Raw genomic sequence first — 25501 nt, 5'->3', positions numbered from 1 at the left:
AATGACTTAGAAGCCAGCCGAGTGCAGGAACTGCAGGCATGCATCAGCTCGAGCAGAACAGTGGCCTCCTCGGGATGCTGAAAGGGTGGCCTCACCATGCACTATGGAGGTCCTACTGCAAATGATTGTTACATTTGGCTTACCCGAATAAAGAAGGTCTTCACCATGCTGTTGGCCTTCTTAAGTTCCGGCTGCCCTCCGTCGGCATTAATAGCTGCTTGGATTATCTTTACAATATCATCACTAAACTCCAGCTGGAAGAGAAAAGCAGGCAGCGTGCTACCCTATTCTGTGCGTCTCTTTCCCCCACTGTCAAGTGACCAAGGGCCACCCTTTCATCTCCACACTTTTCATCACTTTTCAATTCAAGGTGTTGGTGATCACTTATAAAGCCCTAAACGGCTTGGGTCCTGGCTACCTGAAGGAGCGCTTACGTCCATATATGCCCGCTCGCCCCGAGATCAGCGGGAGAGGCCCTTCTCCGGGAACTTCTGTGAAGGAAATTAGGAGGATAGGTACTCGGAGGAGGGCTTTCTCTGCGGTGGCGCCCAATCTATGGAATGCGCTCCCCAGAGAGGTCCGCCTGGCACTGTCGTTATTTGTTTTTCGGCGCCAGGCCAAGACCTTTTTATTCAAGCGTCATTTTAATTGTTAATGTTATTTTTATTTTAAAGTTTTTTGGCCAGGGCGACTTATTTTATACAGTTACGTGTATTTTATATTGTTATTTATGTATTTTAATTTATTTATTTGTAAGCCGCCCCGAGGCTTTGGTGAATGGGGCGGCCTAGAAATTTTCTAAATAAATAAATACAATCGCTATCCAGAGCAGCATTACAAAATACAACACAGCAGCATGGCTACTTGTCAAGCCACCGGGAAAACAGGTCTAGCAAAAATGTAGTATTTTAGAAACATTTCCATCTATTCCATAAAGAGCAAGGACAGTTTGCTTAATTGTAGTAGGTTCTTCCAGTGGTCACCTGAGTACTCACACCTATGATTTCTGCACCTGTGCAGAGCAAAGCTTAGCATATTCTAGAGCCGAGCAGAGTTTTGTCAAGAGCCCTTCCCTCGCCCGCCCGCCCGCCCTGCATGAGCAGGGTATGGACCTTGCTCGGTTTCTGTTCTGCTACGCACAGAGACCACAAAGCAGACGGCAGCTTTTATTTTAAAAGTTCCATCCCGTCTCCTCCTGCTCCTGTGTGAGCCAATGGCAGCGATACTGAAAGCCGGAGGGGGAAGCTGCCCGCCCTGGGACTTACCACAGAAGTATACCCCCCCTGATCCATCTTCCTTTTCACTCCCTCCAGGTCCAGGGGCTGCTGTTCTTCCTGCTTGCTGACTTCTGTCAGCACAGGAGGGTCCGGACCTTCTGGAGAACTTCGGGATGGGACATTCTCCTCTGTCTCAGGATTTAGGTCAGGGGGTTTGGCTGCCTGGAGAAGGATAATCAGAGGTCACATTTTTTAAAAAAATCCAGCACCAAACAACACACATCGTGATATAATCAACAAGACGTCAATGCAGTGTTTCCTTGGCAGATTACAGGGAAGCACGGGAAAGAACAGCTCAACTGTTCAGGTTAAAACAAGCCCCTCGGCCCCTAATGAAATGTCAGTTTGAGACATCACGGTAATTCTTAACCTGACACCCCCCCCCCATTACTATTGCCAAGAATATACAGCTAACTCAGTTTTTCTTCCAGAAAAAAAAACATTATTATTGCTGCTGTTATTTATTTCATGTCTATACCACCTGGGCGGTTTATGACAATGTATACAAAAACAATAAAACACAACAGACAAAAACATTAACAAGGTTTTTTTTAAAAAATAAAATAGACAAAAATCATTTCACGACAATAGAAAGACCCAGCCAAGAAAAAAAGAAAGGCACCTTGATAATTGTGCCAGGCCCCTGCAAGGCCAGGAAGGTCTTTAAGGGCCTCCGCAAAGATGGCAAATTTGGCACCAAGTGAACCACAGCGGGGAGGTTGTATCCAAGATGGGGGGCCACCCCAGAAACCACCCCCCAATTGCCACCCTCTGAGGGTCAGAGGTTTTAAGCCCAGCAGCTCGACTCTTTGCAGTTAACATCCAGATGAATTTGCACAGTTCCCAAAGCAAGGAGAGGCAGCCCCACCTGTCGATAACGCAGCAAGTGGCTGGTCGTCCTGGAATTGAGCAGGGCTGTGAGGACCTGTCTCAAAGAAAGCTGCAGCTCCTTCTCCAGGGCCAGTCGCCATTCGGCCGGGTGCTGCTCTGTGCAGTTGATGCAGGTGTAAGCCACACTCTCAGGAAGGTTGGAGAGGATCTCGTACATCTCATCTGAAGGCAGGCAGAGATGAAAGACATTATGGAAGCTGCATCTCAGAAGGCTGAATGTGTCGGATTGGGGTGGGCAGGATGCACGGCAGGGGCAAGCGACTGCAGGCAAAGGGCCTCAACGTGCAGGAGGGGGGTTCCCCTTCGCAGGGCCTGGAGAGCACATCGCTCTGTTTGCACACCCGGAGAAATCACAACTGCTAGGAGAATGCGGCTCGGTGATCCTCCAAAATGGGCTTAGATAACACTCTTCCCCGTGGCTATAAAGTAAAACCCCAAAACACTCAAAAGTGAAAGAGCCGCACTCACCCTCCGATCCCATCGCAACCACCGCGGCCTGCACAGCGGGGCTCCCTGCGAACCCTCATTCCACAGCCCAGGATGTTCGGGGGCCCCGGGGGCTCATTCTGCATTCCCGGGCCCTTCCACCCTCCACCAAAGAACTTGTTTACTAAACTGAGATGAACTTAAATCTGAACTTAAAACTGAACTTGGTTAAACTTAAATCTGCATGAGCTGCTTGACTGTAAATGCTGCTTCTCTGGACCTGGGGCCTCACCGGAGAGGTTTTCGCACTTGGAATGGACCCAGCGATCGCACTTCCCACACTGCATCATCTTGCTCTCATAGTCGTCGTCATCATAGCACTTGTCACAGAGCGGGCAGAAGTTCCCTGCAAGGCAAGCACAGGCATGATTCTGGCCTCCTGCACAAGCACGTGCGAGAGGCGCTGGTGAGTGGGAGACGCTGTCCAAAAGCGAAGCATGGCTACCAATGGACTCTGCCTTTGAAAGACACTGAAAATCACTGCACTGGTCAATTTGTATTGTGGCACCACAGGTGATGTCCCTCCACCCCAAAGCAAAGGTCACATCCGGACACAGAATCCCCAGACACTCCCAGTCCCCCTGTACCTTTAGCAAAGAGCTTCGCACAGTCATGGCACAGAGAGAAGTCATGAGACCACTGGGCATCCCACCCTTTGCCTGGCGTTGTTGCCCCACAGCTCTTGCAGCGAACACATTTGGTACAGATCTGGAACGAAAGATCAGGGGTTTAGGATTCTGTTCAAAAACTGTGCTATCGTGGGCGTCACAGAATACGTGACCAGCACGGAAGGTTTAGTCACTTCTCCAGAGGACTGAAGCACCGTTAAAATCCATCCAAGTCCTAGCAAAATTGCATTTTTTACTGCCTGAAACACAGCAGAGATGCTGCTCTGCATAAGTGAACTGGGATACACAATGGTTTTCAGTCCACCTATTTTGCCATGAGAAACAGGTGGAAATGCCATAAACAAGGAGCATGCAATGAACGCGGATCCCCTCGTTCTCTTGTACACAGCGAGTGGCTTTTTTGGGAAGGGGACACCAGGCAAACCTACTTAGCAGAGGGAAAAGTTACGACATCTGCCTTGCAAATACCCACATGACGGAAGAACAGAACTTACCCAGACCTTCTTCTTCTTGGTAGGCTTTGTTGGATAGTTGGGTCCCAGGCACTCTGGGTGGTAGCTGTTTCGGCACTTGTTACACTCCAGCAGCTGCTGCAGAGACAGGAGAAACAGCGAAAACATGTGGCCACACCCAGCCTGCAGAGGTCCGGCAGCAGGGCCACGCAGCCTGACTGGCCCGCTGGACTGAAAATCGTTCTTGGTGCCAGAGCGCAGGGTGGAAGCCTGGGGTCCCACCCAGACACCCCCAGGGACACCACCGCACCGCACCCGCCCTGCACTCCGGAGCGAGAACAGCCGGCAACCCTGGCTACCTTGGTGGCCTGATGCTGCCTCCCACACACATGGCAGAACTTGCAGCGACGACAGCACCAGTTCTCCAACTGGTCCTCCAGGGGGCGCTCACTGTCCTCTAAACAGAATTTGTGGAAAGGTTCACAGCACACCTGACAATACACAAACTACAAAGGAAAGAGCAAGTCAGCAGGACCGCGGTGCCAGGGCTCTCCACTGCAGCCACCTGCCCAACCACTGGCCCAGGAGAAGCACACCCCCCCCGGGCATTTTGTGCTCGCCGTTGGGTTCTCAACTCCACACACCTAATAGGCCTGAGAAACCACCCATCCATGTTCAGTGGAAAGGCAAAGCTAGGCCAAAAGACCCAAACTGTTTGGCCACGCACCCAGAACCTGCTAGTCTGATTTTTTGTCCTTGGGCTGCTTTATCTCCAAAGTGCAGGCCCGGCACAGCAAAGAGCGACAAGTGTTGCCCAAGCAGAGCCAGGGTCTGGAGGGGATGCCGGCAGCTCGCCCACGCTTTCAGGGGCAGGCAAAGCTGTGTTTGGCACAACGGCACACCCTACAAAAATGATGGATAGTCTTTACTGAGGATCCTGTTCCACCTCTATGGCTCAAAGTCACTCAGCTTCACAATCAGATATGCAGCATCCTTTGAACAGCTCAGAGTGGCCTTCCCACCCGGATCCTTACCTCCACATGCCCACTGCTGGCACAAAGGAAGCAGACCACTCGGGGGGTTATAGGGATGGAGGTCAGGATACCCAAGCCACCCATTTCCCACACGTTCTCAGCCTCGCAGTCCTCCTGAAAGCCACAAAAACAGGACGGTCAAAGAGGAACCAGCAATGCCAGTGCAGGCCGTGGCCACGCCAGCATCCTCTGGCCTGCCAAAAACCCTCCAGGAGCAATCTCGCCCCGCACCCCAAAGCAGGAGGACCCGCACACTGCGCCATTCTGCCGTGCCATTGGCCAAGCGCTGCCGAACCGGAGCTGCACATCTTGCTGCGGGAAGCGAGAAGTGAGCAGGGCTGCGGGGCTGGCAGCTGTGGCCCCCGTCGCAGCGGGAGCAGGCCAGCAGAGCTGCCACGGCGCGTTTCAGTGGCACAGCTCCCGGGGGGCCGAGGGGAGGACCTTACGCCCTGGGCTGCCACTGCCCGCCACAGGTTCCAAGAGCCCCCTTCCTGGCGGGGAAGGCAGCAAGCAGCTCCCCAAGGCACCCCGCTACCTTGAAATCCACGCGGATCCTATGGATGCCATCCGTCAGGGGCTTCTGCTTGGAACTGCTTCCATTCGATAAAGTGCTCAGCAGGTTGAGTGTGCTGTTCTCTGGTTTATTGGCCGGAGGGGGCTTTTCCTGGATGAACAGGCCCAAAGCACGTTATTTTCTACACCCCAAATTCTCTGCTCAAGCTCCACCAGGAGGCACAGGATTAACGGTCTGCCTGCTGCCTCGTTCCTGCTCCTGCAACTCTTGGCTGAATTCCCATGTTACTGCCTGTCAAGGGTCAGGGGTAATGAGGGGATTCCCCTCCCCAGGACCGGGCAGCAGGATGCAGGGACTGATGTGCCTGCGGGCTGGTGACTGTCCTCCTCTACTTCAGACTTGGAAAAGCAAAGAGGAGCAGCAAATGCAAAGAGCGTCTTTGCATTTTGCAATGGCCAGTCCAATTTAGAAAGCGCAACTCATTTCAGCAGATGCACAACCATCTTTTCATGGCAAATGCGCTCTCCCTGAAAACTATTGGCCCGAAAGGACGCGAGTCCTGCTTCTCCTGAGTAAAAGAGCGTTTCACGCAACGATCACATGAAGAGAAAAGGCATGATGAGAAGAACACAGGCCCCAGCCTGCCCTTTGGGAAGCCAAACCAACGGACGCCAAGCAGCCTGGTGGGAATTCCCATTGTGTCACCCTCATGGGCTCTGTTAAAAGATTCAAACATGGAAACTCTTTCTATCTACCTGAGACAAACAGCAAAGAGTCAGTTACCTTTTCTTTTGGTTTCTGTTTCACTGGTAAACTTGGTCGAGGAGTGACTTTCTTCTGTTTGCTCTGCTCTACGCCTAGGCAAAGTATACACAGATTTGTTGCACACAAAGAGTAGCCTCTCGACACTCAGAGGGATTCGGGGGGCTTCAAGATCTGGCAACTTGTGGAAGCAGAAAGCAACATGCTGCTCTCTCCTTGCTGACACAAACACTTCCTGGGTGCTGAAGCTCAGCTGGGTTGCTGTGCCCAACCATCCTTCCTCTGAGTATCTCCCATGCACAGAAGGAAGGACTGGTGCCCTCTGCCTGCCTCTTTCAGACTAGCCCTGTACACATGGAGCACTGAACAAAGCATGGGTGCTTGAGAGCTACGAAAGGGACCACGCCCCTGACCCTGGGATCGCCTCTCAATCCTTCCTTGTGCTCTTGCAACTGGATGCTTCACTCACTGTGGGACAGGTGACTTCTTTCGCTGCCCCGGACCCCAAGAGCTGAGGGCTACTAAGCTCCTCTCTCCTTTCCACTGCCACAGCCTGACTTGGGAGCGACCGAGAAAGCCAGTCACATCTGGAGCATTTACTTCTCTGCCTCTTAATGGATGTCCCAGAGCTTCCTGTGCAAGCAAGCACACAAGGAGCGGTTCTAGAGGAGGTCCTGGGCCTGCAGATCAGGGTTCCAAAGGTTCAGTGTTCTGTTCCAACTCTGTTTCTGTTGGGCTTCAGTAAGTCTTACACCTCATCTATGTATTGGCAAAACACGCTTACATAAGCGTTCAAACGTGTTCTATAACTCAGTCTTTATTTTGTTATCTTCAAAACAATAAGCATGCAGCCCAGCCCAAGAGAAACTCTGCCCATCCAGTCCCTGAATTTTGGGCCTCATTGGCCGAAAGGTAAAGGGACAGGCCGCGACCTGTGCCAGGCTTTCCGCCTGCCTGCTTTCCAAGAAAGGCTCCATATGTGGTAAAGATCACATGGTAGGCTCTGCATGTGGGCGTGCACGCATATTGGAACGGGATGGAGCTAGGAATTCCAAAGCATTCTGGGGAAGAGGTGATGTGGGATTCCCGCAGCATGCCATCCACTTCCTAACATGGCCACCCAAATATGCCCAAGAGGCCTTCTACTGCACTGACAACCAGATTCTGACAACAGGTGTGTCCAAGTCTCCCTGTGCTGGAGGCTGCTGCCTTACCAGCAAGGGCCCCGGCGCTCTCCTTCACGCAGGAGCTGCCGTCTGCCTGCAGCGCATGTCAAGACATACCTGGCTCTGGCACTGGAGCTGGCTTCTTCTTGGGCTCGGCTGGAACAGTTTTGGGGGCTTCCTTCTTGGGTGGGCCTGCGCTGGGAGGCAGGGTGGGGGGCCCCTGCTGAGGGGGCAGTGCCTGTTTGCCAGTTTTCCGGGGAGGAGCCACAGGAGGAGGGGTCTGTTTAGCATCTGGAAGGGGTGGCTGTGGCAGCGGCCCCTCCTCACTTGGCTTCCGCGCAGGCTCACTGCCCCTCTTGGGGGCATGATCCTCCTTCACTGGGACAAGTGTGGGGGCTGCTGCCTTCTGCCCAGGCTCCGGCTGGGCCTTCCCAACCTGGCTCTCTTTCTTGTCATTTGACTTGGATTTCTTCTCTTTCTTTTTCACAGCTGCAGAACAGATAAAGAACACCCCATATGCAAGGGCAGGGGGCAGAGCCTGAAGCGGTGCAATGTGCAGGGGGGAGGGCAGCGCCTGGGGGAAGGGCTGACCCACTCGTGGCCTCCCAACTCATACTTCCCATTCTGTCTCTCCAATGCCTACCTTTGGCTTGCTTCTGCAGATAGGCTTTTGATGGCATCCACTGCAAATTCTGACATTTCCTCATCCTAGGATGAAACGAGCGAGTTGGGAGAATCAAGGGGGGAGATGGTGGGGCCATCACCCTACACAAAGTGTTGCCTTTTCATCCAGATGTTACAGAAGGCTTTTGGCTCAGGCATATCCTATGAGGCCTTCAAGAGAAGGCACTGACTGAAGGACACAAGCCCACCAGAGGCTTCCGTCATGGACTGTCTTGGGAGCCCAAAAGTCCAGATCAACTGGGGGAACTGAGCGGAAAAGGTCACATTCTCCCCTGCCAAACAGGACTGGTTTTGCTGCGACAGTTTTCGCACTGCACTGAAAGGAATCTCCTTCTGGAGCCTCTTCTGGCATACAAAGTTTTTCCGAAAACTTGAGTAGACCAAGCGGCTGCTCTCGTTCCCAGCCTGATGAAGGTTTGGAAGCTTGCCCGCAAGGCTGGCCTGGCTGCTGCCAGGGAAGCTGCTCAGATCCAGCGTCCCATAGAGCAACTACACGGAAAGGAGACGCTCTTGCAGTGGGGCTCGAGCCTCGGCGCGCTGCAGACTATCCCACCTAGTCAAACTGAAAGCCGGGGAGTTGGAAGGAGGAAGGAAGCTGAGCGAGGCAGGTGATGCTCTGGGTTCCCCCTCCCCGCTGTTCTCACGGAGAAGCCTGCAGAGCCAGATCGCCCCTGCGCGTTCTGGCAGGGCAGACGGCGCTCAAGCCCAGAATGTGGCAGTGGCCAAGCATTTTCCCCGAGCTGCATGCTCTGCATTGGGCATTTTACGGGAGGCATGAAGGGCATGAGGAGAACGGCCGCCCTCACTCCGAGCCCGAGGGAGAGCCTCTGCTCCCCCGGGAGGGGTGGGGGCGGGAAAGCCTCACACCCACGGACTCACTTGCAGCACTGCTTCTTAATGTTCCGCCCACCAAACTTTGGCTTATCCAGGCAATTTGTGCACACTCCGCAGTCCTCTGGCACCTGGCAGCCTGGGCACTGCCCACAGCGCCGCGACCGCCGGCCCTTCTTCACGGGAGGCTCCTGAGGCGCCTTGTTCCTGGTGACCGGCTTAACAGGCTTGATGGGAGGTGCAAGAGGCTCAGCATCTTCTGAGCCAGCAACCGAGGACTTGTCTGTCAAGCAAAGGCTGGCCGTTAACTCAGCAGCCAATAAAGAACCGGCCCATCGAAAGAAAGGGTTTTGGGCACTGCTGCAGAACGACCACTCTGCTTTCCTAAAGCAGCAACCCAGAGAGGAGAGCCCCCTCCCAGCTGCTGGACGCCCAAGCATGCCCTCTTTCTGGCCCCGCACGGCCAGAGGCCAAGGAAGAGCAGCCCCGCACACTTACCATCATTCCCCATGGAAGAGAGTATTTTCTCCCGTTCCTCCCATGGTAAGGCACTCAGGGTGGGCATGTCGTCCGGGAACACCGCTCGCTTGCGGCCTAGTGCCACAGCTGCCCTTCGGCAGACGTGTTTGATGCGCGGCCCTCGCACAGAAGTCTCTGAGGAATCGCTCTCCTGACCCTGGTTTCCGAGGGGGCAATGGACAAAGAGCGCATTGGGGAGAGGCCATTCCGAGCCCTCGGGAAAGCAGTGCTACGCAACAGACAACACAACTTCATCCCTCTAGAACCACCTCAAAGCCCCTGACATGAAGCAGGAGGCATTGCGTCGGCCATCCCTTTCTGAGCTTCCGCCATATCTCCACTGCCAAGCCCATCCTAGCCACAGGACAAAACAGTAGAGTGCAACCTTTTTTTTTTTTAAACAACAGTGACTTTAAAAAAAATGTCAAGAAAGCAGTATGACAAAGGCAAACCATAGCTTGCATTCTTGCTGCAGTTACTAAAATGCAAAAAGCATGAGCTGGTGGGTGAGCACAAGGAGCCTATCACATGTGATGCCCATCAGAAGTGATACCGAGCCACATCCACTTGTTGGAAGACCATGTCTGGGCCACCTGGTTAGCTTCCCAGAACTGTTGACGGAGGAAAGCAGTGCTAGGCAACAGACAACTAGAAGCTAAATGCAGAAGGAGCCCAAGCTCTTCTGCCACCAATCTGAAAGTGTTGGAGACATTTCATTATCTAGAGCAGTGGCGGCGAACCTACGGCACGCGTGTCATAGTGGGCACACAGAGCCCCCACTGTCGGCATGCAAGCCAAGTCGCCCTAGCATCGCCCGAGCAGCTGAACATCAGATCACAGTGCACATAGGGGCCATGCTCATGCTCAGAAAGGAGTAGTGGTGCCAGGCTATGGTGTCACAAGCTGAGACACATTAGCCACAACTTGTCTGAGCTTTCGCATGGCCAGTCAGTGCACTGCCAAGGATATATATATGTATTTACTTGGACTGGCTGATTTCAGGTTTTATTGCAGTGTTGGCCAATAAGTGGGTTTAGGGTTGCAGTTTGGGCACTTGGTCTCTAAAAGATTCACCATCACTGGGTAAAGATTAGAAAAACGAGGTGTCCTGACATGATTTTGATGGTTAGAATGTGTTTAGAATGGGCAGAAATGATGAGCTGGGCAGAAAAAGCTGCTCAAGGAAGGCTTTTTCAAAATCGCATTATTTTCAATGGAACTTTAGCCCTATATTAGGGTTAGGGGTGTGCACCAGGATAGGGTTAGGGTTAGAAAATCGAGGTGTCCTGGCATGATTTTGATGGTTGGAATGCGTTTAGAATGGGCAGAAATTATAAGCTGTGCAGAAAAAGCTGCTCAAGGAAGGCGTTTTCAAAATCGCACTGTTTTCAATGGTATTAGTAGGGTCACGGCAGTGGTGGCGAACCCATGGCACGCATGCCACAGTGGACACGCAGAGCCCTCTGTCGACATGCGAGCCAAGTCGCCCCAGCATCACCCCAGCAGCCAAGCATTGGATAACAGAGGGGCCATGCGCATGGTCGGAAAGGATTAGTGGCGCCAGGTGATGACGTCATGTGCCGTGGTTTATTATCCGCGACTCGTCCGATCCTTCACATTGCTGGTCAGTGCGCTGCCCATTTGCTTGGACTGGCTGTGAAGTGTTTTTTCTAAACTAAAACCTCAGTTTTCCGGTTTTATTGTAGTGTTGGCAGTTTGAGATAAATATGTGGGGTTTGGGTTGCAGTTTGGGCACTCGGTCTCTTAAAAGTTCGCCATCACTGATCTCATGGGACTCATGAAATGGGACTCAGCAGGCACGTTTCTGAGGTTGCTTCCAGAAACGGAGGGCCGTGCTGCCTCCCCACCCTTCCCAGCTGGCACGGGTCTCATGCCTTTGCTCCTCCCACCACCAGTGTGTCTGGACTTTAGCCCTGGCTCTTGCCTCCACACTCTAGCTCTTTTACCGCTACTGCCTGGGGAAGTACCTGTCCTTTTGGCTGATCCGTTTGCTTGAGGGACTTGCTCTTCTCAATCTTGTACAGCTGAGCCTTTGCTTTCTTCAGGAGGCTGGCCACCCTCTTGTCGGTCATTGGGAGCTTGTCTGCGTGAGCCAACACTGAGCTGATGGAGGAATGCTTCACAATGCTGACTGCAGTGGCAGGGAGACGCAGGGAGTCTTCCTTTTGTGGTGTAGGGGAGGCCAGGCCAAGTTCCAGGCCAGATTTTTCTAGCCCCCCTCGGCTTTTCTTGGGTAGCTTGGTTTTGACGATGGCGGCGGCAGAGTCCACAAGAACCACTGGTGGCACGTCTGCTGCCGGATCAGCGGTTGCCATTGCTGCTTTCTTCCGTCCTGCAGGTTTTTTGGCAGAAGAAGAAACAGCCACATCTTCGCTGACAACTTTTCCTTTGGAAACACGAGCCAAGGGAAACATCGTAGAGCTGCTCTGGCTTTCAGGATCCTTTTTCCGCTTCTCCTTCCTGGACTCCCGCTTGTTTTCTTTCTCTCTTTCCCTGTCCCTTTCCCTGCTCTTCTCCTTCTCAAGACCTTTGTCACTTTCTTTATCTTTGGAGGCTTCCTCGATGGCTTTGTCTTTGTTCCTGCCCCGCTCTGTCTGGGAACTTGGTGTGAACCATGGAAAGAGGGGAGCAGGACCGCTGGAGGAGAAGGGCTCGGCTGGAATGCTGGCCTGCTTCCTTGGTCTTGGACTCTTCTCAGCTGACTCCCCAGGCTGGGAGAGGGAATGGGAAGGAAAGGTGAATGTGGCAGAGTTTAAGGCACTGGTGCTCAGGGAAGCCACTGAAATGCTTGCTAGGGAGGAGGAGACCGATGCCGACGGCGTGAGAGAGGACAGATCGGAGGTGCTCAGTCTCCCACTTCTTGTCCTCATGGAGTGCGAAGGAGACCTTGGCTCGGAGCGAATGGGGCTGAACACTCTCCGCCCGCGCTTTCTCAAGGAGGCCACCGCTGCATTGCTTCCGGCAGCGCTTCGACCAACGGATGAAGGCAGCGTGACGGACTCAAAGATGCGCGAGTGGGCCTCGCTCGGGGTGAACCTGGGAGCCCGCAGCAGCGGGCTTCTCTTGTGTAGATCAAACCTGGTTCCGGAGTGGAGCGGTGAGAACAAGCGGGCAGGAGCAGTGGCCCCGGCGGCTGAAAAGCCAGAGGCAAAGCCAACGTCCTCGGGGGTGAGTGGTGGCGGGCGGAAGTTGTCGAAGATAGGCTTGCGGATGAGCCCTTCTTTGGCATACTTGGCCGAGGAGAAGTACTGGGGCTCAGACCGAGAATGCTTCAGGGAGGTCCAGCGGAACGTCGGCTCTCGGAGAATGGACTTCCGCTTCTCTTGCGTCGGGGTCGCTGAGGAGGGCAAAAAGGGCGACGCCAAAGGAATGGTGGGAGGCATCAGCCATGGAGCATGGTCAGAGATGCCGGCAGGCGGCTGCAGGGGCGGGGGCGGGCTGAGGAGCGGTGGAGGAGGGGAGGAGGAGGAGGGCTGTTGCTGGGATACATTTTGGAGGCTGGGCAGTTTTTTAGCAGCTTTGGGCACAAAATTTCTTTCTCCCATTGAAAACCTCCTCCTCCTCCTCTCACCACTCTCGTTATCGGGGGACGGGGAGATGGGCAACGAAGAATGGACTTCTGGAGGATTGTTGCACTCTTCCGACAGAGCCTGCATCTCTTCCGAGGCCTGAGAATCAGTGGATGTATCGACACTGGGACTGCTGGACCGCGAGGAGTCCGAAGAGAGCTGAAAGGAGAGCTGAGATGCCCCGCTGGACTTCTCGCTGGACTCACACGAGGTCGCACTGAAGCGGCTGTTGGGGGTGGACTCTAACCGTGCGATCTTGATGGGGGGGTCGTAGTCTTCATCCTCGATGAAGCGCTTGGGTGTTTTGATGATCCTAGAAGAGATTGCACTCACCACGGGCATGATGAACTGTCGGATGTTCTTCAGCTGTGTCCTCCCCTTCCGGCCCTGCAACTTGGCAGCTTCCTTCTCGATCTTCTTTTGGGCCCCTTTCCTGGCCCTCTGCAGAAGCTGCTTGGCAATGGTAGCATCTGTGCGTTTGGAGGAAGGAATCATCCTGACCGGCCGGCGAGGACTCTGTCTGACCGCCGGCTTCTCCTCTTTTGGGTGGGGTGGAGCACCATCTTTCTCTTTCCGAACTCGCTGGGCCTTCTCCAACTGGGAGCTCACAACAAGAGCCGGCATGGTCTTTAAGCGGTCCGAAGAGGGCGGCCGTCCCCTCCTGCGCACTATCTGCACCCCATTCCTTCCAAGTTTGAACTGGGACTTCAGTGGGGACAGTTTGCCTGCCCTTAATTTCTTAATCTTTGCAGCGTGCTGAAACGCAGAGGATGGCGCCCGCTTTATTTTCTTTAGATTCTCTTTTTCTTCCTTGCTTCCCTTCTGGGCACTGGGAAAGCCCTCTTTGCGGGCGATTTTGAACTTCACACTGGTAAGTGCAGGAGGTCTCCCTCGCCGCTTTTCTCCGTTTGTCCTGATTTTTTCCATGGGTGTGGGTTCTGGCTTGCTTGAAGGCAAATGCACTGGCAAAGACTCTGAGAGTACGACTGTGGTTCTGTCTGAAGTGTTTCGGGGTCGCCCACGAGGTTTGCGTGCGCTAGCTTTGACTGATGTTGGAGAAGAAGACAAAGAAGGGAAAGAGAACGTTATTTGTTTGCTTACAGCATTTATACCTACTTTTCAGCCAGAAAAGCTCCCAGAGTTGTTTATACATATGATAGTCCCTCTCCACCAAACCATCCAAAACAAAAGGAAAAAGGAACAGGGAGGGAAAACGGAAATCTATCAAACTCATACACCAATTCTGAACATTATACAGTTTTTAGAAGTATTACAGATTTCTATGCCATCCAAACAGCCCTGCAAGAGCAGCATCATCTAGTAAAGGGAACATGGGAAACCTGTAGCCAACAGAACATACCTGTAGGAGACTTGGCAGAACTTTGTCCTTTGGCCTCATCATCTGAGCCAAAGCCTAGGAACTGCTCATCCTGCAAAGAGAGAGGGATAAAGGTCAAGCTAGGGGCAAAAGCAGAAGATGGACTTGAAAATCTCTAGCAATGTAAAATGCCTGCTTCCAAATCAGTGGAGGTTATCGGGCACTGCCACAAGGACCCCACAGGAGGAGGAGGGAGCCATTTCCTCCACTGAGAGGAGTTCGGGGATGGTTGGGGTGGCAAGTAAACCGCTTAGTCGCCTTCCCTCTGTGTTCCAAATTGCAGCCTGCTTCCCTGTCCCGGAGCACCTAACAAAAGCTCGGTGAAGGCAGTCAACCCAAGCACTGCATCAGGCAGACACGGCAACCGTATGAGGGCTCCCCAGCCCAAGCGGAAGGATGCAGCTACAGCAGCCTGCAAAAAGGGTCCCAGCCCCATACGCGTGATAGGGCTCTTCACTGGCAACATGGGAGAACTGCAGCGGATGCATCCCTCTGCTCCCCAAGAGACACCCGCACTGACTGCTGCAGTGGCAACTTCTGGCTCATGTGTTCAGGCTCTTTAGGCTACTGCTTGCCGTCATCCCTGGACTCAAGGCAGACACCCTTGTGAGTCAGGATGAGCCAGCGCCCACTTTTTGTGTACTCTTCTTTTGTGTACTCCACTCTAAACTATGCTGGATTGCTTCATTTTGGCTCCGGCTGCGCTGAGCCCCACAGACCTTGCCTCCAACTCCCACATTTAAACCACTCTTGCAGTCTTTCCTGAACGCTTCCAAAGAATGCCGATCATCCCTCTCCCCTTCCCACAGGTGCGACTGACATATGAAAGAATATTCCGGTGGGGAAGGAGCCCTGTGATGGACCACAGCTAGGAAAAGCTGGTGCAGGAAGAGCATCATCTGCTGGAACCCCATGCTAGAGAAGTGCCTTCCTTCAACATCCACTGGGGGAGGAGGCAAAGTGGTCGCCTGCTTTCCAGCATTACACCAAGCGGCAACTCTCCTGCCAACCCAGAAGGAAGCAGGAGGCGAGATGTGTGCCAGACCCCATGCCCATCGGGCAGGACGCTCCTCTGCAAGAGGCCGTTTCATGACCGGAGAACTTGGCCACGGCTCCCATGGCCAAGCCGCTGAAGCGGGGCAGCTGTGCTCTGTGACAAGCGCATCGCATAGCGGCTCCGGTTTTGCACACCGCACTGCAGAGAGCAGCCGCCACAGCATGCCTCCGCTGCCAGCCACTCCCCCTAGACACGTGGTGCTCCCCGCAAGAAGTAAACAATGTGCGGCTGAGGAAGGCGCGCCGCTTGCTCAACAAGCTGGCAGAGGGCAGCTGCTGAGCAGCAAGAGGGAGGGCACGAGGGCGGCTTTGGTGGCTCCTAAGCTGGAGAGGAGTGCGCAGGCAAGCGGGCAGAGATGCCTAGGCACGCCATCGAGGCTTCACGGGCCACTGCCTAGACAGCCAAGCCATGCGCTCCCAGGAACGCCGAATGAAGCGGCAGTGCCGAGCAGGCACAGGGACACAATGCTAGGCACTCGCCAGCCTCAAGGGGAGCAGCTCACCGAGGTGAAAGGCTGGGTGTCATCCCACACGCCAGCGACTCCAGCCAAGCCACCGTGCAGCAGCTCTGCTCCTTTCTGTTGTTAGCGATGGAGAGGCTGAGAGAGCAGGCGGTCCAGGGGCCCGTGCTCAGCCTCCCAACTCGAGGCTCTGCCAAGCTCTCCAAGCCCATATTGATTCCATGGCACCCCCTTCCCTGTCCTTCCCAACACAAACAAATGCTTCACTTTCATAGTGAATCCTAGACCAGTCACCTCATCACACTGACTTTTTGGCCTGATGCATAATTCTTTCCATGCTCAGTCACTAAGCACCTCCCTGCAAATCACTGGGCAGTTTTTGGCCTCTGCCATAAGCCTTCCACAAGAAGGTTGCTGGAACTGGGATGATACAAGGCTAAAACAAAGTAGCTATGCAAAGGGAAACAAGCAGGCTGCAGTAAGCAGACAAGCATACGGTGGCTGCACTGGCCTTTGGGAAGGACATACAAGAGCCATGGGCCACAGCATGGGCTTTGCTCTGTCGAAGCATCCCTGGTCGCCCGCGATGGATAGGTGCAACAGTGGTTCTCATTTTCTCTGTTTTGTGCATCAGCTCAGTTCCTTGTCCAAAGCTTTGCTTGCCCTCTTCTTCCTGTTGTGGGTGAAGCTACTTCCCCACCACACCATCCTAGAAGCAGTGGGGTGTCTGCATGCTAATACTGCATCCTTGCCAGCTGGTGAAATAAAGAACAAATGCGGGCAATGCAAGCAAACACGGGAGCAGAGTCGGGGTCGGACCATTCCCAGCTGCCTGGAGAAAGGCTGAGTCTATGAACTGCCCGAAGAGCCAGTGTAGGAGATTTGAATTCTAGTCTTCATTTGACCCTGAATACCACTGGGTTACTTCGGGCAGCTCACAGACCCTCAGTCCAACCTACATTACAGGGTTATTGTTGTAAAGATAAAATGGAGCTATGTAAGCCATCTCAGGTTCCTCACGAGTGGGAAAACAGCAGCATATAAATGCAACGAACAACAGCAGCGACAACAGATGACAAGGCCATGCTGCTGCGCATCCCTTATGCAGTAAGCAGAAGGCTCCACGGTGGCCCCAAGAAAACAGGCTGCTGTCCCAAGGCAGGACAATTTAGTAAAGTCTGCTTCATGCAGCGCTGACCAAAGGGGCAACACAGCACTGAAATTAGACGCGTCTGAAGGTAACACTGGACTGGCATGCAAGACCTGATTGTTTCTGGCAGGAGGTAAAGAGGTCCCTCCCACTCATGCCCGGACATGTCCACTCAGAAGCCAAGCTGCATTCTTCATGTAGAGTTTCACTGAGCAGTAGTTCAAGGGCCAAATACCCACTTTGCAAAATGGAGATTTCTCAGGCTGTATGAAATGACAGATTCTGTACTTTGCAACTGTTTGCTTTGCAGAAGAATTCCCATGCTGAGTCAAGCCAATGCTACATTAAGAAGTGTTATATTTTGATCCCATAAAAGGATCAAAGAAACAGTCAGTACCTTTTGGTGCCCAAGAGGTCACTTAAGATGGAAACTGCCCTTCTGGTTCTCACAGCTATTCCAGCCATTCGCCTCAGAAAGGAAAGCTCATTTCTTCTTTTCCTGCTTCGCAAAGGCAATCTTATTGCCACCCTCATGGCCACCTAATGAAAAGTGACTCATGGCACATCTTCATAAAGGGGAGGCAAAGTGGACCTCATCTAGGCGTGCTCTTTAGCTTAAAAGCATTACAACTGAAATGGTACAAGAAGTCCCTGCATTACAAAGACGTTCGGTTCTGAGAAAACTAAATTTGTCTTTACATCAAATTTGCATGTAAGTAGCTGGCCCTCCACATTCGCAGGGATTAGGGGTGCAGGGCACCCATGGAAATAGAAAAACCACAAATATTTCTAAGGCCCCCACCTACCCAAACTCACCCAACTGTTTTCTCAGGAACAGAACTTGTTTGTAATCTGAGGACTCCCCGTATAAAAGCTCCCCCTCAGCATGCCTTGGCTTTTGTTGCCTCCTTCTAGAGCTAAGAAAATAATGCAGTATCTTCTTTATTTGAAAAAGCAATAAACTAGGAGAGGCATCCCAGAAAGTACCATCTTTGATAACAGCAGTCCAACAGGGAACCTGTTCCCTCTCTGTGCAGGGGAATAGTCTGGGATCTAGTCCTGTACCACAGAGGAAACCCGAGAGTCCACGAGGCAGGATCCACAGCCCTACAGCTGAGACTCGGAGAGTTCCCAAAGGGCAGCACTACCAGGCTCCACTTTGACTCCACTGAAGCTTGGGGTCTAGACCTTCCTACAGAAAGTGCAAATGTCACCTTCCCTGCATGGAAAAGAGATACTTGCCAGTGTGCTCTCCTCAGGAAAGGCCTGAAGAAAATCCGAAGGGCTCAGCTGAAGCTACATTTGCTACCACACAAGTCTTCCCAGGCCCCTATGGAGTTGGCAGACCTCTCTCTCCAAAGGATTAATCCCATCACAAATGATAATGCTTAGCTTGGGCTAAGGGCAAATATGGGGAGGGGGGATTTTAAAAGGCTATATCTGAAGTTCAGCACTTCAGTGTAACAGTCAGCATGATGTGATGGAAAGAATGTTGGATCAGGACCAGAGTTTAACCATGAAACTGTCAGAACATCTTGGGCAGGTCTCACCCCTCTACCCAATTTGTCTCACATGGCAGCGAGAGCTACAAGGGTGGATGCAGTACTGTTATAACATAAGGCAGCCTTCCCCAACCTTGTGTCCCCCAGAGGTTTTGAATTACAACTCCCAGCAATTCAACCATTTGCCATGCTGGCTGAGGCTGATGGGATAGTTTGTGAAATAATTTTACCAACACAAGTTATGTCTTCTAGACTTAAATCCAAGGATAGACACCAAAGATAATCAGGACTACAACTACACGGCATTATTTCTCCCAGCTCAGGAGTTTCACACCACTTTATAAAGTTCTGAGAAAACCATTCTGGGACCAAGAAGACTTTGCATACCTTGATGGATATTCTGACACTGCCAACCTGGATGAGCCAGGGAACCCAGGATCTTGAATGGACTCTGCCTGCAGCTCCAGGCACTCCACCAGCACCCCCAGTTATCAATGACAGTGAAGAGCCAGCGCTGAAGCAATTGGTAGTACAAGGCCTCCCACCCACCGTCTTCTCAGGCCAAAGGAACCAGAACTAACCTCTGGGTTCCTGCTGACAGTACCGGAAGAGCTAGGTCAAATTAAAAACCTCTTCTGCTGCCACACTGCTCCCAGTCCTTGGCTGGACAGCTCCCCTGCTGGTTCTGCGTATTTTTCCTCAACCCTGTTCTTGCTCTGCTAGAGAGCTTCCCAGCCTCATTGCCACAAACAGGAAATCAAATCATTCTGCTCAGGGTTGATGGGAACTAAACAAGGAGCTTTGTGAAATAATGATCAGACACTGGCAATTATCCTAATGAAAACTGCATGCATGTGTGTCAGCGGAGGAGAGGTGGAACAGAATCAAGGCTGGCAAATCTATCAGTTATCTTAGTGAGATAATCAGTCTACACACCAGTCACTCCAATTTGCCATCTACCCATACATTAACCCATCCCACTTTTATAGTGCTTTCTATAACAAGGGCTCCCAACACAGCTTACATAACAGAATTCCACAATTAAAAGCAGAGCCCTAAATTTAGAAAGAAGTTAAATCCTTCAATTAAAATCCACTACAAGACAAGTAGAACAAAGCTATTTTCAATACCAGGAGAGATGGGGCTTCTCTCATCTCCTTTGGAAGGGGATTTCATTACGGAGATGCTGTCGCACAAAAGGAGCTAGCTGTCTTGCATTCTCATCAACCACTCCTAAGCCAGGGCATCTGACAATGATCTCAAGCCACAGGTATGTTCATAAGGCTAGATTCTGACCCCAAACCACTAAACATTTATAGGTAACCATCAGCTCCTTGAATGGAGTCTAGAAATAAAGGGAAAGCCAATGCCGCTGCTGTAAGACCATGGGAGTAATGTGGTTTAGCAGGCATGCAACATAAAGCAATCTGGCTGCCAGCTGCAGCCTCCTCCAAGTTCCTTTCCCCTGGAGACCTTAGCCAAGGACTGAACCCATGAGCGCATGCAGACTAAGCCTGTGCGACAACTCAACACAGGCTCCTTTGGTACTGGCCTATGTGGCCAGGAGTCCTCCCAAAGAGGGGGTGGGGGGTATACCCTGGGCTTGGCTCCCATCATGCTCTCTTCATCCATCTGCTCCTGCGGCTGCGTAACTTAGCCTATTCCTCGTTGGCACAGGAAGCCCCATTTCTAGTTCCGTTGCCTTCCCCCCTTTTACTCCAAAGCCTCTGTCACCCCTTGTGCAAGCCTTAAGTGCACCTCCCCAGCTGGGACTCAAGACCAGCACCTTTCTTTTCCCACTGAACTACTGGGCAGCCCAGAGCTCTGCCCCGTGGGCTTGCTTCTCACTTCCATCCTCCCTTGTCTGTGGGGCAATCTCTCCTCTCCCTTGCAGAAAGACAGTCATCCCCCACATAGCCGAATCCAAATGGATCGTAGGGCTGCCCATTTGTTAGCACTGCCACCCAAGGAAGATGTAAGCCCTTCTCCTGTGAGTCATTCCACGTGGATGTAGCTGGTCGCTGTGAGGCCGGCCGTTGTGCCAGGGAAGTGCTCTGCTCTGTTCCCAGGAGCACAACTGTGCTCTGGCGGACAGGACAGGCACGTGGTGGTGAAAGAGCAATGCCTTCTCTGTGCTGCCGCATACAGATTGCTCGCTACGCGCTGAAGCATCATGGGGGCATCTTCCACAAGCAGCTTGCAGTTAGTGGATGGCAGCATCCAGAATCGGGCTGTCTCCCCACCGGGAGGGACTGACTCCATGGAGGAAGCCACAGCCTTAAATTTGGAATAGCTAAGCAGATGCCATGGATGGGATGTTGTGGGGGGCTTTTGTTCATGGGGTGCGATAAGTCAAAGACAATGTGAACAAATCTGCTGAGACCCTGCACAATGATTTCTAAAGAATTCAAAGTTCAGCTTTCCTTTTCTCCAGCAATGTTGCTTAAGTTGCTCTTTATGACACATATGATGATTTAATTAAAACAGATGTGTTGCTTGTGACATTGAGAGACCAAAAAGCTCCTTTCTTTTTCCAAAAATGCCCATTAATTTTACCCACAGTCAGGTCCTACTGGACAGAGGCAGCACCCTTCACCTGCCTCTTACAAGCACTGCTTCCTGGAACGGCTGTTCGGGCTCGACAAGCCACACAGCAACTCACTGGCTCTTAGAAGCACAGTCTTCTACCAGTGCCTACACATTCTCTGAACAGATAACATCTGCATGGCCTGAACGGTGTTTGCACCTAGCGGGCTGGATGCCCAGAAATCACAAGGAACCCTGGGGGTGCCTGTTCACTGAAAGAGCCAGAATGCATCCAACAACTGAGAGCCAGTGTGGTGTAGTGGTTAAGAGCATGGGACTGGGACTCAGACGACCTGGGTTCTAGTCCCCGCTCAGCCATGGAGCCAACTGGGTGACTTTGGGCCAGTCACAAACTCGCAGCCCAATCTACCTCACAGGGTTGTTGTTGTGGGGATGAGATGGAGGAGGAGGAGGATGTAAGCTGCCTTGAGCCCTTTGTAGGAAAAAGGCAGGATATAAATCGGTAAATAAATAAATAAATAAATAAATATGGGGGAACTGCCATCCACATTTCATTCCCAAGGATTAACGCAGGATGCTGCCCAGTAGAAGCATCAAGTAAGCAAGCAACTGATGTGTCAGTTAACTGGAAGTAAAACGTGATACAACAGTGATAAAATGTAGTGTTTAAAATTTAAATTTTAAAAGAAATTGCACAATCTAAAATGCACAATCTGAAGGGGAAAAGGTATATTCCCCCACAGTTCCAACAAGGAACCCGTCCTTTCCTACGACTATTTCAGCCAAGCTTGTGTCCTAGAAGATTATGTTCCATTCACTACTGCAGCATAATAGGGGTATTACTATTGCTATTTAGTTTTAATATTTGATCTCTCAGTCTTCTATTGAGAACTTCCAGGGCAAGTTACAGTGTATCATTTAAGCACAACAACAAAGAAATACTAAAACACAGTGGAATAAGCTAAGAAAGAAGCCACATTAACTGGGATGGACAAAATGGCATTTGCCTAGCGCTATACTTGCACTCAGGATGTAATTTACATTTTACACTTCTTCCCCAAATAGCTAAGGCTCAGATTATTTAATGTGAAATAACAACTTTAGTTTTATCTGCAAATTTCATATTATATTTCTAGGAAGCAAGTTCAGCATCCTCGATTTTAGTTTAAGTTTAGTAATATATTAAATATGGTTTCGAGCACCTGTTGCTGAAAGAGCAACATAAGCGCCTTAGCTGCTCAGAACACCTCATCAAGCTGCTTGGGAGAACAGCCACTTGTCAGCAATATCCCTGAAAGCCACCTCTCCACTTCTCAGGAAGCAAAACGTAGCAAGCCCTGCAAAATCACCACAACAAAGAAGTCTGGCCCCCTAACACCAAGCAGTTTTAAAGAGCTGGAATTCATAGACTGTGCATATTGAGGGCACAATCCTACACATATTTACTCAGAAAAAAGGTTTACATGCTTAGCACACCACAGCAAGTTGGGAAGAGTACAGGTCTTTTTGCTGATGAACCTTAAATAGGATTGCACCTTAAATGACACAAGAATTCCCTTCATAGCAAGTATCCCAACAGCAGTAAGAGTCTATGCTTATTCAAGTCTAAATTACACAGGAAGTTTGAAGATATTAATGATGACCTTTGCATAAAGGTTACTTATTAGATCTGTGACTCTGCACTGGTATTTCCTGGTTTATTGAGTCTTTGCGGTTGCAAAGATAGGTGCATCTGCAAACAACTGAGACCATGTATTGCCTTAGACAAGTGCTGCATACTGTAAAATCCAACATATACTTTATTTACAAACATTGGCCCAAGCAAACATCTTGCCTCCGAAAATGCTAGTACCTAAACTGTATTTTTAAAGTGTCAGTGAAAAGCCATTAAAATATGTAAATACGCCATTGGACTTTCCAAGTATGTTTTATCTTAGTTAATCTGGCTATTTTACAGCAACTATTTAGCCATATCAATCGTTCCACCACCCTGAATTATGGCACTGAGCTGCTTCGAGAAGCTCATCATGAGAAGGGACAGATGAGCTGCTACTGCACTGGGACAAGACAGGATGTATGAAATCCAAGTTCAAATGTCTGCTCAGACAGAAAGTTGAAGGCATGACCTTGGACCTACAGGCAAGGAGCAGCAGGATCTACAGATCTGACCCACTGAAAAACCTGACTTTACAGGAATCCTGAATAATGGAAGCGCTGCTAACTGCTCACAGATATGCATGAGTTACACCCGGGGCAGGAAAACAGGCCAGCATCCCAGGATGCCATTTGCAACCTGAAAGGGAAAAGGCCATGTTGAATGGTGGAGTCATAAGTGTCTGCCTGGTTTGAAAGATGCTGTGATTCTGTTCTGCTTAGCAGTGAACCTGTTGTTGCAAGAACACATGTGTAGGCCCCAAACAACATTAGGAGCTAGCGTCTTTCTTTGTGCGTGCCTAGAAGTTCCAGCCATGTAGCAGATCATGCAATCACTAAGGACAAGTCCACAATGACGAGTTACTTACTGCAGGCATGAAGTCTGCACTTCTCAAATCAATTATTTAAGAATAGCTCCTCTGAGTTTAACATGTGTGAGACTGTACCCCAAATCTCTAGGAAGCCAGGCAACACACACCCTAATTAGGGTGGCCCACTTGAGACCTCTAAACATTTTCACTTGCAACTCCCATCGTTCCTCACCATAGGTTACACTGGCTAGGGCTGATGGGAATTCTAGGCCAAATCATCTGGAGAGTCACCAATTGTCCACCTCGGATATTGCAAATGAAACAGGTAAAGCAGCAAAAACACTTCAGATGCTCATTCAATTGCCCAGACTTCTACCCCTAGGCCTTTTCTGGGTCTTTGCCACCTGTCTGAATGATAACATATTCATCCAGATGAATTTCTTGTACATTCTTGTAGTACAAGAAAATGAAAATTTACAGAAACAATAAAACTGAAGAGGATTCTTGAACTGACACCTACAGAAAGCAGCACTATGACAAAAAGTACGGTCGTCATCTATGATAAATGCTTTATCACAAGATAAGAAGTTTGTGTTCACAAGAACTTGGAACTGGGGGGGGGGAGCTGCCTCTTTCTCACCCACAGCATCATAAGGGAGGAAGGAACAATTCTGACACTAAGCATTAGGGAAGGCAGTCACAATTACTTTCCAAATACTGTATCTCCAACCCATAAGCATTATCAAGGGGAGAGTTTTGGGGATAGGTTGCATAGCAACGTGCTAAGCCAGCCCCCAGCCTGAACAAAAACTCCTAGAGAACACTAGCAACTACAGTACTACAAGAAAGATCTGGGGATTTACCACACAGCCCTGACTCTGAGTATTAAAGTTCACACTGGATGGGAGCAAAATTCCTTTTTATTGAAAGGTTATTTTGGGCCCAGAGAAGTTAATTTTTGCCCCTCCTTGATTTTACACTAGATTAAAACATCTCTGCCCCCCTCAAGGGATTTGTGCACGCAAAGTCTCATGAAAACATTTCATTGCTCTCTCCTTACTTAAAGATATAGTAGCAAAGCTTTAAATACCTGGAAAGTCTGCTGATTATGCAATAAATACCACTTTGTGGATAGCCCAACTAGTGGTTGGCACAGGATCACTGTCTGTGCAGAAACTCATGTTCAGGAAGACCAGATTTTGAAGAGATCTTTGCAGGAATTTGGACAAGAATCTGAATAAAAGAGAGCAGTGCCAAGCAGCTACTTTATGATTTAACCAAGTTCATTAAGCTTCATGCGCTTGGCACCAAACTCCCATTTCAGTCACTCTGCCGTGGAGCAGCTGCGCTTGCAAACAAGAGACTGGCAGCAACCTTTCAAGCTCAAGTCTTTCTGTAACAAGTGCCTTCATCGCAGAGCAGGATATTCACTTCTGACGTTGCCAAGGCCAACAGGATCAAGTCATCACCCCCCTCGGGCTGACGCGCTGCTAACGAGAGCCTGGCTGGCCTGAGGAGGGAGGCAAGGCTGCAACGAGAGGCCAAGGCCCAGGAGAGACGGGACCCCCCCCCCCAACCGCACGGCCCTACGTCAAGCCTGTCATGCGCCTCTTGCGCCAAGCCCAGGCGCGGCGCAGCAGAGGAAGGGTCCTCTCGCCAGCTTGCCCGGCGGCCCTGCCCGCTGACCCCTGCGGATGCTGCGCCGAAAGCCCTGCCCGGGGGCGCAGGTGCGCGGCGCGCCACACCTGACGGCGAGGGCAGCCGGGAGCGCGGCGGGGGCCGCCCCGCCCGCCTCCCGGGGAAGGGGCCGAGGCAGGCGGTCGCCGCGCTCACCCCCGCCGGAGCGCGCGTCGCCCGCCCGGAGCGGCCGCGTCTCCCGGGAGGGGCGCGGAGGCCGCGCGGCGAGGTGGGCGTGCCTGCCTCCGCCGGCCTCCTGCGCCCGGGGCTGCTGCGCGCAGCGGGCTGCACGAGGGCGGCTCCCGGGCCAATGAAAGGGAGCGGGAGCGGGAGCGGGAGCGGGAGCCGCCCGCGCCTCCTCCCGAGGCGGCTCCACTCCCGCCGGGCGCGAGCGAGGGCACGCCCCCGCCCCTCCCGCGCGCGCCCCCGC

General features: G+C 51.7%; 1 protein-coding gene across 1 annotated transcript in view; it reads right to left on the bottom strand.

The window, feature by feature from the left end:
* KMT2A (lysine methyltransferase 2A) overlaps positions 1–14259 on the bottom strand; it is a 33647-nt gene extending 19388 nt beyond the window's left edge. The window contains exons 1-16 of the mRNA XM_044423672.1: positions 14196–14259; positions 11234–13881; positions 9225–9402; positions 8775–9009; positions 7855–7919; positions 7329–7700; positions 6067–6140; positions 5305–5433; positions 4770–4883; positions 4095–4241; positions 3778–3870; positions 3242–3362; positions 2887–3000; positions 2146–2330; positions 1266–1439; positions 144–254 (exon numbers count right to left, since the gene is read on the bottom strand). Of these exons, the coding sequence (XP_044279607.1) occupies positions 144–254; positions 1266–1439; positions 2146–2330; positions 2887–3000; positions 3242–3362; positions 3778–3870; positions 4095–4241; positions 4770–4883; positions 5305–5433; positions 6067–6140; positions 7329–7700; positions 7855–7919; positions 8775–9009; positions 9225–9402; positions 11234–13762 (4641 nt within the window). The 5' untranslated portion in view covers positions 13763–13881; positions 14196–14259. The remainder of the gene's footprint in view (positions 1–143; positions 255–1265; positions 1440–2145; positions 2331–2886; positions 3001–3241; positions 3363–3777; positions 3871–4094; positions 4242–4769; positions 4884–5304; positions 5434–6066; positions 6141–7328; positions 7701–7854; positions 7920–8774; positions 9010–9224; positions 9403–11233; positions 13882–14195) is intronic.
* Positions 14260–25501: the final 11242 nt, after the last annotated feature.

This window comes from Varanus komodoensis, unplaced genomic scaffold, assembly GCF_004798865.1.
Source record: "Varanus komodoensis strain SLA01 unplaced genomic scaffold, ASM479886v1 scaffold146, whole genome shotgun sequence".
Taxonomy (NCBI): Eukaryota; Metazoa; Chordata; class Lepidosauria; order Squamata; family Varanidae; genus Varanus; species Varanus komodoensis.
This window is presented reverse-complemented; position numbering and strand designations above follow the sequence as displayed.